The 15,982-nt window shown below is 40.2% G+C and overlaps 1 protein-coding gene and 1 non-coding gene across 3 annotated transcripts; one reads left to right on the top strand and one right to left on the bottom strand.

Moving 5' to 3' along the window:
• Positions 1 to 3,053: 3,053 nt before the first annotated feature.
• On the bottom strand, positions 3,054 to 15,693 carry FUNDC1 (FUN14 domain containing 1). 2 transcript variants are annotated; one of them, XR_012381024.1, is made up of 5 exons: positions 15,518 to 15,693; positions 14,650 to 14,806; positions 10,566 to 10,641; positions 5,694 to 6,050; positions 3,054 to 3,680 (listed from the first exon to the last, which is right to left on the bottom strand). XR_012381024.1 is itself a non-coding variant. In XM_025857849.2 (5 exons), exons 1-5 carry the CDS (start codon positions 15,543 to 15,545, stop codon positions 3,603 to 3,605), a joined length of 468 nt encoding a protein of 155 aa, XP_025713634.1. In that variant the 5' UTR covers positions 15,546 to 15,693; the 3' UTR covers positions 3,054 to 3,602. The 2 variants fall into 2 exon arrangements, 1 of the variants encoding a protein (XP_025713634.1); XM_025857849.2 differs by having other exon boundaries at positions 5,922 to 6,050.
• On the top strand, positions 5,770 to 5,842 carry TRNAR-CCU (transfer RNA arginine (anticodon CCU)). Its single transcript has one exon. It is a non-coding gene; the product is annotated as a tRNA-Arg (tRNA).
• Positions 15,694 to 15,982: the final 289 nt, after the last annotated feature.

The raw sequence follows: 15,982 nt of genomic DNA, 5'->3' as shown, positions 1-15,982 counted from the left end.
AAAAAGTATGATATTTAAAGTAATAAAGGCATTTACTAGAAACACAAAATATATTAGCCATTAAAAAAGGAAAGTGGATGTGCACAGAACTCCTTAACTTTCAGAGTGGACAATCCAATACATACTAACCAAACTTGGAAAATAAAGATAATATATGTATAAATACATTAAAATGTAATTAAAAAGAACTTTTAATTATGGTTGTCTCATAAAAGGGGATGAGGGTGGGCACTTATATCTTTCTGTCATCATAAATGTACCTATTACAAAAAGATACTCATTTTCGTAATATGTAACTGAAAATAGCTATTTAGAAAGCAGTACATAAACTATGCTCAGTTTTTACACAAAATACATGTAATGTGTTCATGCACAGGCAGAGAAGACTCCAAAGGCTATGTACCAAAATACTGACAACAGTTATCTCTAAGTACATATTATAAACATTCTATATATTCTTTGTACATATTTTTCTATAATGAGCATATTTCATTTATATTTATTGGAAATAAGAAAACACATTAAAAATCATCTTTTTTTGTGAGGGGGAAGGATGGGGAGCTCTAGAAGAATAAAAAATAAAGATCAGTCCAAATGTCCTTAAATATCTTTTAAAGCCTAGGCCACAAAATACCTATAATCTGTACACTCAACTTTAAATAAATCTTGCAAACAGTCGTTACGCCCTCGAACATAAAAATCCCCATTTTATTTTTACTTATTTAAAATCCCCATTTTATTTATTTATTTTTAGAGATTTTTCATTTATTTATTTGACAGAGAGAGACAGACTGAGAGCACAAGCTGGGGGAGCAACAGAGGGAGAGGGAGAAGCAGGGAGCCCGATGCGGGGCTCGATCCCAGGACCCTGGGATCATGACCTAGGCCAAAGGCAGACGCTTAACAACCGAGCCACCCAGGCGCCCCTAAAATCCCCATTTTAGTCAAAGGCAGGCTATAGGCTTTTCATTCCAACTAAGCCCCAAGTCATTTCTGATGGAGCCTCTGATTTATGAGACTACTACCCAGAAAATGTTTCCCATAGACTGGCACCAACTCTGCCACAGTAATTTCATACTCACTCACCCATTCACATTAACTGAATACCCACCTTGAGCAAAGCATTACACAGCGTGCGTCACGAGTTAGAGACTGATTAACACAAATGACTGCCTCATGTAGCGTATAACCTTGTGGGGAAATGGCACAGATGTGAGGCAGAATAAGGGTCACTAACATAGAAACAACAGTATGGGGAGCACGGCTATTATTTCGCATTTGTATATAAATATTTTCAAACAGATCAACAGATACTTGGAAATGTATAGGTAAAAATGAAGGACTATATCTTGCAGTTCTCATTCATGTGTGGACTCCAAAAAGAAGTTATCCCTAACACTTATTTGCCACAAATCATATATGTCAGGTTCTCCTATACGATTTTTTTTTTTTAAGATTTTATTTATTTGACAGAGAGAGACACAGCGAGACGGAACACAAGCAGGGGGAGGGGGAGAGGGAGAAGCAGGCTTCCCGATGCAGGGCTCGATCCCAGGACCCTGGGACCATGACCTGAGCTGAAGGCAGATGCCTAACGACTGAGCCACCCAGGCGCCCCCTGGGTTCTCTTACATTATTATAGAACTTTTATAGAAGACGATTTTAGTCCCGATTTGAGGGCAGACTTTTTGTGCCCCCACTTTGCTAGTGCCTCAAACATAGAGCAGACACTGTAAATATTTCCAAAATGAACAAATTGAGCTGGCTACTAGAGCTCCCCACAGTAGCCTGCCTCACTGTAACAGATGAAAGCATCATGCGGACACAGCACACAGAAGTGTGACCAAGGTTCCACCTCATGTCACATATTTTTCCCTCTAATTCCACAGCAATGGAAGGCTTGGCAAGGCCAAAACAGAAAAAAGCTCAAAGAAGATAAAACAAGTATTTATAAGCAAAATCACTTCATATTAAGAAATTCGGGAGTTTAATTTAGCACTGTATCTGAGGCACCGATGACAGTAAAGGAAGAAACTGAAAGATCAATCCCCATGCTCAATTCTAGGGAGTCGTGATAATGAAAGCACACAGACTGTAACCAATCTTGAAGTATGAAATGCCTCATTGTTTACAATACACGAAATATGCTATGGGGGCTTCCTATTGAAAGGAGATGGCCTGAATCCCTGCAGTCTTTCCAATCTGAAGACCCCAATAAGTGTTGTTCTGCCATTTTTCCAATTCCAACATAGAATTCTTTTTTTTTTTTTTTAAAGATTTTATTCACTTATTTGAGAGAGAGAATGAGAGATAGAGAGCACGAGAGGGAAGAGGGTCAGAGGGAGAAGCAGACTCCCCGCTGAGCAGGGAGCCCGATGCGGGACTCAATCCGGGGACTCCAGGATCATGACCTGAGCCGAAGGCAGTCGCTTAACCAACTGAGCCACCCAGGCGCCCACCAACATAGAATTCTATGAACAAGATGAATCACACAGAGAGCTTTTCGGGGCAAAGGAGCCTCTGAGAGAGCATGATGTGGCCCGGAGAAACAAGTCAACTGGCCTAGTCTTCAACACAATGCTACCAAAACCTGAAAGCCTTAGCACTTACATCTCAGATTAGATCAGACAGACAATTCTCTTTAAGGTACAGTTTTATAATGACAGAAAATCACTGTCTTTCAGATAGTAAATTCATACCATACTACTAAGTATTTCAAAGTAATTTTTACCTCTTTGTGAAGAAGGGGCCAAAATAATAATTAGGATTTTCAGAAATGAGAAAGGAGGTTCACTCAAGGTTAATAAAATGAATCAGTGACCCAACTACTTGTACCCTCAAAATAATTAGTTCTGCCCAGGCTGCCAGGATAAATAAATTAAAGAAGCTTATATACAAGAAATTTCTGCAACTACAGACATCAAAAAAAGAGAGAGAGAAACAGCTTTAGACATAAGTACTTCCTTAGAAAAGTCTTCCTTGAAACTGTTTACTATACTTATAGAAGCAAAGTAAGAATTGTAGAAAACCACCACCTAAAAACTGATATTAAATCTGTTTAATATCTTTAATAATTCTATTACTTCTAAATCCTTCCACAAAAGGGCATTACAGTTCTTCAGTTTACTGCAAACATATCTTTAAAAAAAAAAAAAAAAGCCAACCGCAATGTTGAAGCTATAATACAAATTTTTAATTACCAGCACTATACTATAAAGCAAAATGAAGAACATCTTATTTAAATAAAACAACGATAATATTTCACTGGGGAATATATCCAACACATTTTTTCCCTCTGTATATCTACATCCAATGGTGGTATTTCATAGGCTAATTTCAAAACAAATGCATATTTTAAAAAAATAAATGAAAGGCATGTTTTGCTTAGGAATACTATTGTACACATACCATATAGGTTGTTTTTACAGCAAATACTAGTTTGCCAAACTTCAATGGCAAAACACTAAGCTGTGGGTTTGGTACTGTCCACCTAGTTGTTTCTTGCTGCCCTGGAGAATCTGGCGGTGAGTATTGTCGAGAAACCTTGTTGCCACCATTTCTCTTCTTATAGGTGACTCCACTGTGATAGAACATTCATATGCTTAAGATGCAAGGCCTAGCAAAAAGCCTCCCACAAATCCACTGGATATCACAATGTTCTGTTTGATAAATTCTGTTGCCTGAAACATAAGTTTAAACAAAAATACTCTTAATTGTGCTACAACATGGACAAACCTTGAAAATGCTACACTAAATGAAGTGAGACAGACAGAAAAGGGAAAACACTGTAGGATTTCACTGACATGAATAGTGAAATCCATTGAGACAGAAAGGAGGACAAAAGCTACCAAGGGCTGGGGAGAGGGGTCAATTGTGGGAATGTGTGCTTAATGGTTAGAGTTTCTGTTTGGGATGATGAAAAAGTTCTAAATGTGGATAGTGGTAATGGTTGCATGAAAGTGTGAATTCAGTACTTAATGCTACTAAATTGTGCATTTTAAAATAATTTAAAAAAATAAAATAATTAAAATGGTTAATTTTATGTTATGTGTATTTTGCCACAGTAAGAAAAAGAAAAAAATGATGCAAATTAAAGAAAAACACTCTTACTTATTGAATCTGGTGCTAAGTAACATTTTCACAGCTGTTTTCCCCAATTCAATAAATACTTGGCAAAGATTCTCGTACACCTACTACTGCAGGTGCCAACCGCCACACAAGATGCCAAGGCTGTCCCTTATAATCTGAAGGGGCATAGAGCCCCAGCCAGACCCAGTAAGCTTCTTAGCTACTGAGATAATGGGTATATTGGTGGCAAAAAATCTCACAGGTAACAAGAAGCTGTAGGGCCCAGACAGAAATGGTCCATTTGGCAAGCTATTAGCACAGATTTAATAATACCCACAGCAGGCACAATGATATTTGTTCATAGTCCACTTGGCCAGCAAGAAAAACTGTACAGGATCAAATAAATAACATGTCGATAAAATGCTTATCCCAAATAAAACCATGAAAAAGCAATCAGACAAAGCCAGACTGTGGGATATTCTGCCAACATGCTTCAAAAATGTCAGTATCATGAAAGACCAGGGGTGGGGGTGGGGGACAAAAACAAAAGCAAAACACAGTTGACGACACTGCTAAAGATTAAAGAAGCCTTCAGAGACATGATGATAACCAAATGTAATACATAATTCTTTTTTTTTAAAGATTTTATTTTTAAGCATTTTTTTTAAAGATTTTTAAGTACTCTCTACATCCAATGTGGGGCTTGAACTCACAACCCCCAAGATCAAGAGTCACATGCTCTACTGACTGAGCCAGTCAGATACCCCAATATATAATTCCTGATTGGGGAAAAAAATGTATAAAAGATATTTTGTGGAAAAATTTTAATATGGACTGTATATTAGGGCATATTATTGCATCATGTTAATTGGGGGGGATTCATAAGTGTAACTGTAGTTGTACAGGAGAGTATCTGTACTCTTAGAAGATGTATGCTGAAGTATTTAAGAGTGAAAAATAAGGATGTCTTAAATGATTAGGGAAAAAAAGTATAATCCCCTGTACACACACAGAGATAAGGCAAATGTAAAATGAGTAGGTAAATAGGTGAAGGGTATTTGGGTATTCACTGTATTTGTCCTTCAACTTTTCAACTGGTCTGAAATTTTTCAAAATTAAAAGTTGGGGGTATTAAAAGAACATAATAAAACAAAGGCAAGGGGTTTTCAGTTCAATTCTAAACAGAGGGTAAGAAGAAAAATATACATAAAAACATTAATAAAACTAATATATTAATAAAATATACACATTTTCAAAATATCCCACATCATGAAAAAAATAGGTAGTTTTAGTTTTACCACACCTTGTCTACACACATACACATCTGTAAAATGCAGAGGAAACCTTCTGGAAGAATAATGTTATCAGCTTTTACATGCAGATCAAAGTAGGTGGGAGACTGGCAGGGGAAACTATGTTAATTACTAAAAAAAAAAAAAAAAAATTTTTTTTTTTTTTTGAAGTAATCTCTATACCCAATGTGGGGCTCAAACTCACAGCCTCAAGATCAAGAGCTGCATACTCTTCTGACTGGGCTCCCTCTTCCACTCCAATAATGATTGATTTAAATAGTGGCTCGATTCCAAATTTTATTTAACACTCTAAACATGACCAAAAACACTCACTTTTTAGAAGAAGATAATCACTAGTCACATTTTCTGTAAAGCGAGACCCATAAGGAAAAAAAAAGGAGCCAGGGTCGCCTAGCTGGCTCAGTTGGTAGAGCATGTGACTCCTGATCTCAGGGTCATGAGTTCCAGCCCCACGTTGGACACAGATTACTCATTAAAAAAAAAGAAGAAGAAAGAAAAGAAAAAAGAAAAAGAAGGAGCCAAAAATGTACACTGTCTTACTTCTTCAATTATATTGTTGATTTCAGGTGCTGCCTTATTTGCTCGTTTCTTAATCTGTCTTTTGGCTTTGTTTACATCTTTTTCAACTCTCTTCCAGTCAATCTGCACATAGCCACTGTGACTGGCAATCTGAAAAAATATAATAAAAATGGTTAATTCTAAACCAACTAGGTTGTTAACAAACCTATTACCGAGAAATATATGGACATTTAGATTTCAAGAAATCTATGAGGCTTATAGGTAAGATATCACAATTTCTTCATTTAAAAAATACCACGTGCCTACTCTGTGTGAGGCGTTATTCTAGGCCCCCAAACTATAGCCAATGACAAGGGAGACATCAGTCCCCACCCTCAGAGAGCTCTGTATCCATAAGGGTAAAAAGATATTAAGCATAATTAATTACTTAGATGTGATGAACACTATGTTAAGAAACGTATAGTACACGATGAGAAAAGAGTCCAAAAACTGTATTATAACTGGACCATAATTCTATCAGAGCTTTTGGAATTTGGGGATTAGCTAAAAAGACAAAGAGATGATCAAAGTTTTATACAGCTAATTAAAAAGTACCCTTTAATTAAACAGATGTTTAATTACAAGGGATCAGAAGCCAATCAGTTATTAGGTCACTAAAGAAATCTAAAGTAGCCTGATAAAGGCTCTTTACTAACTCCGACTCTTTTTTTTTTTTTAAATTTTATTTATTTATTCATGAGAGACAGAGGAGGAGAGAGAGAGAGGGAGAGAGAAGCAGAGGGAGAAGCAGGCTCCCAAGGAGCAGGGAGCCCGATGCGGGACTCGATCCCAGAACCCTGGGATCATGACCTGAGCCGAAGGCAGACGCTTAACCATCTGAGCCACCCAGGCGCCCTAACTCCGACTCTTTACTTAAATTAAGAATACTTTCTGGCAATCGCTTTCAAAAGTGGAATACGAAAGAAATATGCTCTACACAAGGTTCATGCCATAAGTCCTTTTAATAAAACTATACCTAAATGCTGATTAACTACAAGAAAAACCCTCATGTGGTATTACTGAGACACTACAAATTCTGAACAGGAACAACAGCATGGTGTGTAAGCCAGTACCATAAATTAGTCTCTCCAAATAATAAAATCAAAAAGTAAAGAATCACATTAGTAGTAAACAATTAAGCCACGTACACCATTATAAATCACTTCTAATACACTTACGCTTTCTTTGTAATTTTGTAAGGCACCCCTTGGCTTTGAACCACAAATAAAACACTTCAAATAATAAAAGTATCTGATTTTATAGAAGTAGGTCTACCGAAGTTCCATTTTCACTGTGAATACAGACTCCACAGAAGAATGGATTTATCTGCATTCCTTCATCTATTCACCTATTATCACTTCAAACTCCAGCCTTAGCAAAACAGAGTGGTGATCAAATCAAATGGCAAGTGAAAGCTTTTCCTGGCAGTCCCTGACACAGTAATTTGGGTCACAGGCATGGAGGTGATGGTCAAACTTAGGGACCCTCCCATACATCGCGGTTAAAATACAAGGGCTCCAGATTTAACAAAAGCAAGCAGATTTCAAGGGGAGTTGAAACTTGCAGGAAAGGAACAATGTCAGGTGAGCTGCCCATTTTTCTGGTTTTATCCTGAGGGCAGGATGCACTTGCAGGGTGGCTAAAACTTAAATAGAAAATATGCCATCTTTCTGGCCCAAAGAACCAGATGACAGAGTCTACGACAATAATAGCTACCAGAAATGAGAAAGCTAGATAAGGGGAGCCCCAAATTCTATGTGTAAACTCTACCCAAGTCCTGAAGCACACATTCATGGGGCAGAGCCACACATTCTGGCCAAGGCTAAAAGAACTGAACTGAGATTTGAGCTGCTACCCACCACAGGTGAAACAGAGCTTACAATTTGATTCTAACCAAGTTAACTGCCTGCTAAAATCAACATATCAACACTCTTCAGAGGAATAAAATAGAATCCAGAGTTTCCACAACATAACATTCCCAGTGCCCAGGATAAAATCCAAACATATTTGATATAGGATAAAACAGGAAAATGTGGCCTAGTCTCAAAAGAAAATCAACAGATGCCAACCTTAAGAGGACCTGGTTATTGGAATCATCAGGACTTTAAACCTGCTACTAGAACTATGCTCAATAAGGTAAAGGAAACTATGCTTGTAATCAATGAAAAGGTAAGTAACCTCACCCGAGATAAAGAAAATTAAAAAAGAACCAAATGAAAATTCTAGCATTGGAAAATACAGTATCTAAAAGAAAATTCTTAGAAAGGCTTAATGGCAAAAGGTAGATGACAGAAAAAGTCTGTGAACTTGAAGCTAGACACTAGAAATTCTACAATTTGAAAAAAAGATTGAAAAGATAAATGAACAAAACCTCAGGACATTATCAAAAAGCCTAACACGCATGTAATCAGAATCATGTTCAGAAAGGGAAGAGAGAAAGACTAGGAGGAAACAAATCTTTAAAGAAATAATGGTCAAAACCTTCCTAAACATGGTTAAACACACAAATTTACAGATTCAGGCTCAGTGAACTCCGGGTAATGATCTAACATGATTATGAAATAACAGTACTCAGATGACACGGGGGGGCGGGGGGGGGGGTTGAGGGGAGGGGGAGGTGCAGAGGAACATAAAGCATGCAAGTGTGTGAGATGGGGGAGGGGGGCAGGCAAGGAAAGTTCAATAAATGAGTTAAAGTCTCACATTCCGTAACAGGAAGCCAATAGTTAATACCTCAAACTGAGTAAGAAATATTCAATTAACTTGTTTAGGAAAAAGGAAAGAAATACCTTAAGAATCGGCTAAGAGTTCACGTAGTTGCCTCAAGGGAGGGAAAAATGGGGAAGGTGGGTAGTGAGGGAGGCAGAGGATTCCTCTAACCTGTAACAAGCCTTGTACATGTATTTGACTCTTTGAATTAGGGGCATATACAATTCCAAAAAAAATTAAATTTAAAAGACTTACATACCACTGTCTATTTTAAGATGGCAGTGTGCTAAATATCTACTGGAAAACACTTAACACCGAGTTACTAGAAAGGCTTTAAGTTCTAAGTAAATAAATTTGTATCTTTAAATGTAAGTAAAGGTGACACAAATATGGAAGTGGGCCTAAAGAACAATGGGCAATCAGCCTGAAAGCCACGTGTTACTCTTATCTCTTAGTTTCCTTCTAAGTTCTCAAAGTGAGTCATATTTGGGGGAAAGGCTGGTCTGATGCAGACAGGTCCCATATTCTTCTGCTTAGTGACTTCAAAGAATATGTATAGTAGGCACAAAGTAAAAGGTGGCAATGGCAAAACGTGGATTTGAATGGTGTGTATCGAGTGGACCGAAATGGACTTCTGCAAAACTGAGAGTGGACTGAAATTAATTCTCTTTATGCTATGAACATTTTCAGAAACTCCGCTTCAATCCAGTACCCTTTCCCACTAAAGAGAAATGACAACTGAGTTTTCAGAATAGCTATAGAATTAAGTATGTTCTTGATTCTATATAAACACAAGTCAAAATCCGCTTAAATAAAATTGTCTTCTGTACAAATGCTGGCATGTTCATCCAAAGGCCTAAATTTAGATATTAACCATATTCCTTTTTACCTCTTGGCACAAGGAATAGGCAATTACTCCTAATAATGCCACCGATAAAAAGTAAATATATATTTTTAAAAAACTGTTTAGTAAACAACTCAAAATCTGTGCTTAACACATACGAATCCAGTCCCTTTGTACTTCAGGCAATGACACTGGTTATTATACGATCAATGGCTTTGGTGCTGAAGTCAGATTTTGCTATGAACATCAATCATTTTAAAAATCTGGTAGGACTGACAGTTCTCTGTATCTTTAAAATTATTGCTAACATTCATTCCCAGAGATTTTCAATTTGGGGATTTACTATATTTGATCTTCAGGGAATGATATTTTTGGAAAAATATATGCCAAACAGACACGAATGCCAGACAATATCCTGATAAACATCCTCTAACCGTGAAGCATTTTTAAACCTTATACTTAGAGGAACATGAAGAAAACTAAAATTTCAAATCCCCCTGCCTCAGAAATAGGATTATGGATGATTTTTTTAAACCCAATTTTCCACTTTCTATGTTATTATGGTTCCCTAGTTTTTAAAATCATGTTAGAAATTACTAACAGCAATTTCCTCTGAGAAGGAAAACTGCATGGCTAGGAAATGGGGAAAAGAAAGAAACCTTTTGAATTTTATGTACTCTGTGTGAATTTTAAATATATGTTTAAAATGGTCAGGATGAGAAGATTGTATTATGGATGACATGTTTATTTTGCTGAAGAGATGTTTTAAGGGAAATTTGGGTATGTAATAAAAAAAAGAGGCACCTCAAACTTTAATAGTTGTCTTTTTAACTGGGATCTTTTTAGCTGGGATCAAACTATGCTTATAGAATATAGAAGTATTTAAAATTGTTGTCTTTCAATGACAGATATCAGCTTTCAAAACTCACTTTAGTTTTTCCATAAACCGATACCTAAAAGAAAAATTTCATCTTCTATTAAAATGGACAGGACTGAAATGGCTAAACTTGACTTTCTCAGTTCCCACGGGCTACATATGTAAGCAGAGGCAAGGACCTAAGGCTCCGACATACCTGAAGAAGAAGAAAGCCACCACCTACTGCAGTTGCTGCAAGCTTTCCAACTTTCTGGAACAAAAATCCCGCACACCTTTAACGAAAGAAATGACAAAAGATGAAAACAACCAATGATGTACTAAACTCTCTACCTCTTCTCCTTTTCATTGCTTTCCTAATAAAATCTTAGTATCTTCCCATTTCTTTTGATCATATCCCTTATCCATTCAGAAATCCTCAGTGTTTCCCTTGTTCTACAGACAAGTCAAAAGTGCACAATCTAGGGGTTCCTGGGTGGCTCAGTCGGTTAAGTGTCTGCCTTCGGTTCAGGTCATGATCCCAGGGCCCTAGGATCTAGCCTGTCGGGCTCCCTGCTCAGCGGGGAGCCTGCTTCTCCCTCTCCCTCTGCAGTTTCCCCCCGCTTTTGCTCTCTGGTTCTCACTCTATCAAATAAATAAATAAAATCTTAAAAAAAAAAGTGCACAGTCTAGCATGCCGGACTGGCTCAATTGGTAGAGCATGTGACTCTTGATCTTATCAGCACTGTAAATTTAAGCCCCACACTGGGCCTAGAGCTTACCTAAAAAAAAAAAAAAAAGTGCACAATCTAAATTGCGATATGCTTCAAAATGAGGGATGGACAGAAGAGGAGGGGAATTTATAGGGAAAAAAGATTGGCTACTGAAACAATGTTGAGTACTCAGGGCCTCATTACACTCTTCCTTCTATATTTGTCTAAGTTGAATTTCCCCATAACAGTGATTTTTTTGTTTGTTTGTTTTAAAGATTTTATATGAGAGAGAGAGAGAGAGAGAGAGAGAGAAAGAAAGCATGAGCTGGGTGGGGGTGGGGGGGGGAGGAGAGCAGAGGGAGAAGAAGACTCCCTCCTGAGCAGGGAGCCCAATATGGGGCTCAATCCCAGGACCCTGAGACCATGACCTGAGCAGAAGGCAGATGGTTAACCGACTGAGCCACCCAGGCGCCCCTGTTTTGTTTCGTTTTTTTAATGCAGTCAAGATACTCCACATACCTGGCCAACCCTCACTCTACCCAAACCTTCTGCTCCAATCCTATTAGTTTCCAAATAGGTCATCACCACTGCTCAAGGTATTAATCTCCTTGTTTCTGGGGGTTTCTACCTAGTTCTGCCCATCTAAAGCTTTTTATCCTTTGAGGTCCAGCTGAAGTTCCACACACTTAAGCCCACATTTCTCATTTGGGATTCTCTCCTTCGGTGAGCTCATATTCCCTTCAGTATTCCAGATCCATACTGTGCAAAAGGAATCCCGGATTTCTAACTCTAGCCTTCTGTACTGGATTGAACAGTGCCCACCCACCCCCAATTCATGTCCTTCCCAGAGTCTCAGAATGTGACCTTATTTGGAATAAGGGTCACTAAGGATGTAATTAGTTAGGATGAGGCCATACTGTAATAGGGTGGGTCTTAAATCGAATATGACTTAATCCAACATGTCACAGTGACACTCAGAGGGAAGACAGCCATGTGACGAGGCAGGCAGAGCTTGGAGTGATAGGTCTACAAGCCGAGGAATGCCAGGGATTGCTGACAAGTACCAGAAGCAAGGAGCAGATTTTCCCTCTGAGCCTCCGAGAAGGAACAAACCCAGCTGACACCTTTCAGACTGCTGGCCCCCAGACCTATGGGAATAAATTCCTTTTGTTTTAAGCCACCTAGTTGTGGTACTTTGTTACGATAGCCCTAGGCAACGAGTACACCTTCATAAATGGAAAATTTACATTTCCATGGGCTTCTCTAGCACACAGAATGACATATTCAAAATGTCCCAAAGCAAAAATCATCTTGACAACCAAATCAACTGTTGCTGAGGTCCCAATCTGTAAGTGAGAGCACCATTCTCTAGGTTCGCCCTCTCATGTTTATCTCAGACTCCACCTGCTTCATCACCTTCGGGGTCCAACTGATTGCCTGATTCTACATACTCTATTTCTGGAACATTATGTGACTCGGTCTTCTTTCCACTCTCAAGGGCATCATTACCTTGCTTCCAAACCACGCTAAGGGCCCTCTGGCTAGTCTTCACCCCTCCCATCTCCCCTCGCAATCATCCATCCTGATATTTCTTATTATCATCAAAAACCTGTAACTACCTACAGTCGCATATAACCTCCTTAGCCTCCCATGCATGGCCTGAACTGGTCTGAAATGTTAACTGGTTGGGTTAATGCCCATTCCGCCTTAACATATGCCACAATAGTACATCAGTTTTATACCTTAAGAAAATGGCAAAAGTTTACTACACTGAATCTAATGCCATTGCAACAAACCACCTGTGTAACATTACAGTCCTATTACTCAGCTCCTGGGCCGACACGTGGCTATAATCCAAACATACATATTACTGTAAAGACCGTGTCCCTCAGTAGGGGAGTCGGCAACAAAGGCTCTGATAAGGGAGCAGAGGAGGCCAGCAGCAGCCAAGTCACAAGTATATCCCAGGGACCGTGTCTCACAAGCATGTCTATCCTTTGCTTGATGGCATGAGCCACTAAAATAAAGCTACTAACTCCCCCTGCTCTGTCTCTAGGCTTTCCAAGCAAACTTCTGCCAATTATGGGGCTTCTCACCGAGTCTGGCCTACAAAGGGGAAAGCACCCAATGACGTGCTAATTCTATTGCTGGGTTTTTTTTTTAGTCTCTTTTAAGATGGGGCTTTAGGCCCAGGCTCACATTAACCAATCACCCATGGCACCAAATTGTGAGCTTATCTTAGCAGAGCACCAGACTCTCTGTTACGGAGGGTCAAGATACAAGCTATCTGTGGAGGATCAACTGAATAACCAGGGCCCTGACCAGACATCTCACTTCTAATTGCAGGGCTTTTCATAAGCAGCATTAACAAGTTACACATCAAGAAGAAATACTGCACCTCTGCATCACAGAATCTTCACAATGCAGGTTTCTACCATAAAATGGCATTTACAAAAAGGCATAAAGGAGTGAGCCATTGTTCCAAGGTACATGTAAAACACAAATCAAAAAATTTAACACTTATCAAGTTTAAGTATGTAAATATTTAACGTAAGATAAGTTTAACCTAGAATCTAAGAAAAAAATGATTACTCACAAGCTCAGCACCCCCCACTGAAGTCAAAAATTCTCTAAGGCTGTGAACATTTTCAAAAATAAAGGGTCACACTTGTTTGACCCTTGTTATTTGGCTAATCTTTTATTACAAGAATAACAACTTGATCTATAGTAGCAATTATGTAATCATGTAGCTTAAAACATTAACTGGTTAGTTAGGTTAATGCGTATTAACTGTTCCTCTTTAATGCATTCCACAGTATTATTACAGAGTAAGCAATCAGTCCTTTAATTCCAATGAAGACCCAGTTTAATTCCAACTCTTCTTCAAAGTATAATAATCCAAATTAGTCCACAAAAATCAACAGAACCATCGGATTCATAATTTTCACTGAGAATTTTACACGGCTCTCTACAGGGCTGACAATCCTGGAGACCAGGTCTACCGTGGGAGTCCTCAAAGGCTTTTCCAGTTGTTAGCTTTGAACAAGTAAAGATTATTTACATATAATTAACCCTTGTATGTTTCTTCCTTTTTACCCACTATCACTGAATCAGAAGGTGTAAAATATAGAAAGAATCAGGGGCGCCTGGGTGGCTCAGTCGTTAAGCGTCTGCCTTCGGCTCAGGTCATGATCCCAGGGTCCTGGGATCGAGCCCCGCTTCGGGCTCCCTGCTCCGCGGGAAGCCTGCTTCTCCCTCCCTGACTCCCCCTGCTTGTGTTCCCTCTCTCGCTGTGTCTCTGTCAAATAAATAAATAAAACCTTTAAAAAAAAAATAAAAAGGAAAGAATCAAAGGAAGGGAGAGGAGGAACAGTGGAACAAGGGGTGAGCATGGGGAAGCCGATCACCAAAACCACTAAGTCTCCACAGAGTGTGGATCACGCCCATCATATCACAGAGAAAAGCCTCAAGGTAGAGCTCTTCAGGGATTAACAGTGCAAAGCCACTGAATGTGCACAGTAACTGGCCTGTTTACAAAAGGGCAGCAGTGAGGCTGCCAATGAAATTTAATGAAAAAGATGTTGTTCTCACCAGCCAGTCACTCCACCCATTACAATCTGGGTGGCTACCGAGTATTTTTCAACCATAGGTCCGGAACTGTGGCCAAACACTCGATTCCACCAATGGTGTCTTCTTGCATACTCAGTTAAATCCAACACTTCGTAAGACTCGTCATCGCTTTCATACTCTTCAAAATACAAAATGGAAAAAATAAATTTAGAGTCAACCAAAAGTCAAACGTCCTGTACATTTTTCATCTGTTATTAACTCGCTGCTAGCTGTGGCCCACAGCTAAAAGTGCCCAGATGGAAACATTAGTTGGTTAAACCCAATCCCTGAGACTAGGGCCTCAAGAGTAAAGGGGCCTGGCATCTCCCTTCCAAAGGCCCAGGGACCGGCCTAGGGGCCGGAGCCAGAGCCACGTCAGAGTTACACAGAGGCGAGGGGTCGCCTCCCCAAATGGCAGTAAGGCCAGGTCAGAGTTTCACAGCAGGAAGGGTCACCCTCAAATCTGAGTAGGGTCCGGGCCAGAGCGAGATCCATTTTCATCAGTGGGAGAAAGCGGGGGACGGTGGGGTCCTCCCCTAACAGAACCGGTTAGGGAGGGGCCTGGCAAGATGAAATTACTTCAGTAATTCACCTAAAAAGCTAAAAAGCACGTTTGAAGATGGAAATGAAGAGCCAGAGGTGAAAGTAAGGCAGGAGGCGGGGCTGTACTGGGGACGGGGGTCGCTCTCCGCCAGAGTTGTGCCCGGAGTGGAGTCTAGTTCCAAAGGGGTGCCTCCAAAACACAGAGCCCCAAGAGCCCTGGGGCAGGGGGAAGAAGAGGCGCCCCCGGGAGCAAGGTCGAGAGCTGTGAGCCGCGTCTTAGATACTACTTCGGGCCCCGGCCGCTCACCTTGGGGAGGGGGGTTCCGGGTCGCCATGACACCGCCGGCGGCCAGCTCTGAAGGTGGTCCCCGCCCGCCCTCCTCTCCCCACTACTTTAAGAGACCTTCTAGGCCCAGGTGAAAGTCTATGGTCTCTTTTTTCCTCCTCCCCTTCCAGGCGCGTTGTCCCGTCCCCGCCCCTCCTCTCAGCGCAGGGTCTTCCGCGCAAGCGCAGGGCTCCGGCTGGGGGGGGGGTGGGGGAGGGAGGGTAGCCGCCGCGCGAGGGCTTGGGGGAGTTGTAGTCCGTTGCCCTGCGCAACCCTTGTTTCCCACCCCCGCCCCCACCCCCACCCCCTCTAGAATTTCAGCAACTGAATTTTGTAATTTTGTTTTAAAGAGTCTCAAGGCTGGAGGAGAGGCGGCGTCACGTGATGGTATAAAGCGAAAACCAGCTTGGCATTCTGAACACTGTACCAGGATGCAAGCGCCTGAGA

The sequence above is a fragment of the Callorhinus ursinus genome, unplaced genomic scaffold, assembly GCF_003265705.2.
Source record: "Callorhinus ursinus isolate GAN/ISIS: 27379988/994484 unplaced genomic scaffold, GSC_fseal_2.0 scaffold16, whole genome shotgun sequence".
NCBI classification, from domain to species: domain Eukaryota; kingdom Metazoa; phylum Chordata; class Mammalia; order Carnivora; family Otariidae; genus Callorhinus; species Callorhinus ursinus.
The sequence above is the reverse complement of the archived record's forward strand: the minus strand, read 5'-3'. Positions and strand labels throughout refer to the sequence as shown.

Bases quoted from the DNA above. Each gene is read 5' to 3' on its own strand.
- FUNDC1 (XM_025857849.2), bottom strand. From the start codon at position 15,545: ATGGCGACCCGGAACCCCCCTCCCCAAG. The intron at 10,642-14,649 runs GTGAGAACAACA...CTTTCGTTAAAG, and splicing joins ATGGGTGGAGTGACTGGCTG to GTGTGCGGGATTTTTGTTCC. The intron at 6,051-10,565 runs GTATGTCGGAGC...ATATTTTTTCAG, and splicing joins GTGGCTTTCTTCTTCTTCAG to ATTGCCAGTCACAGTGGCTA.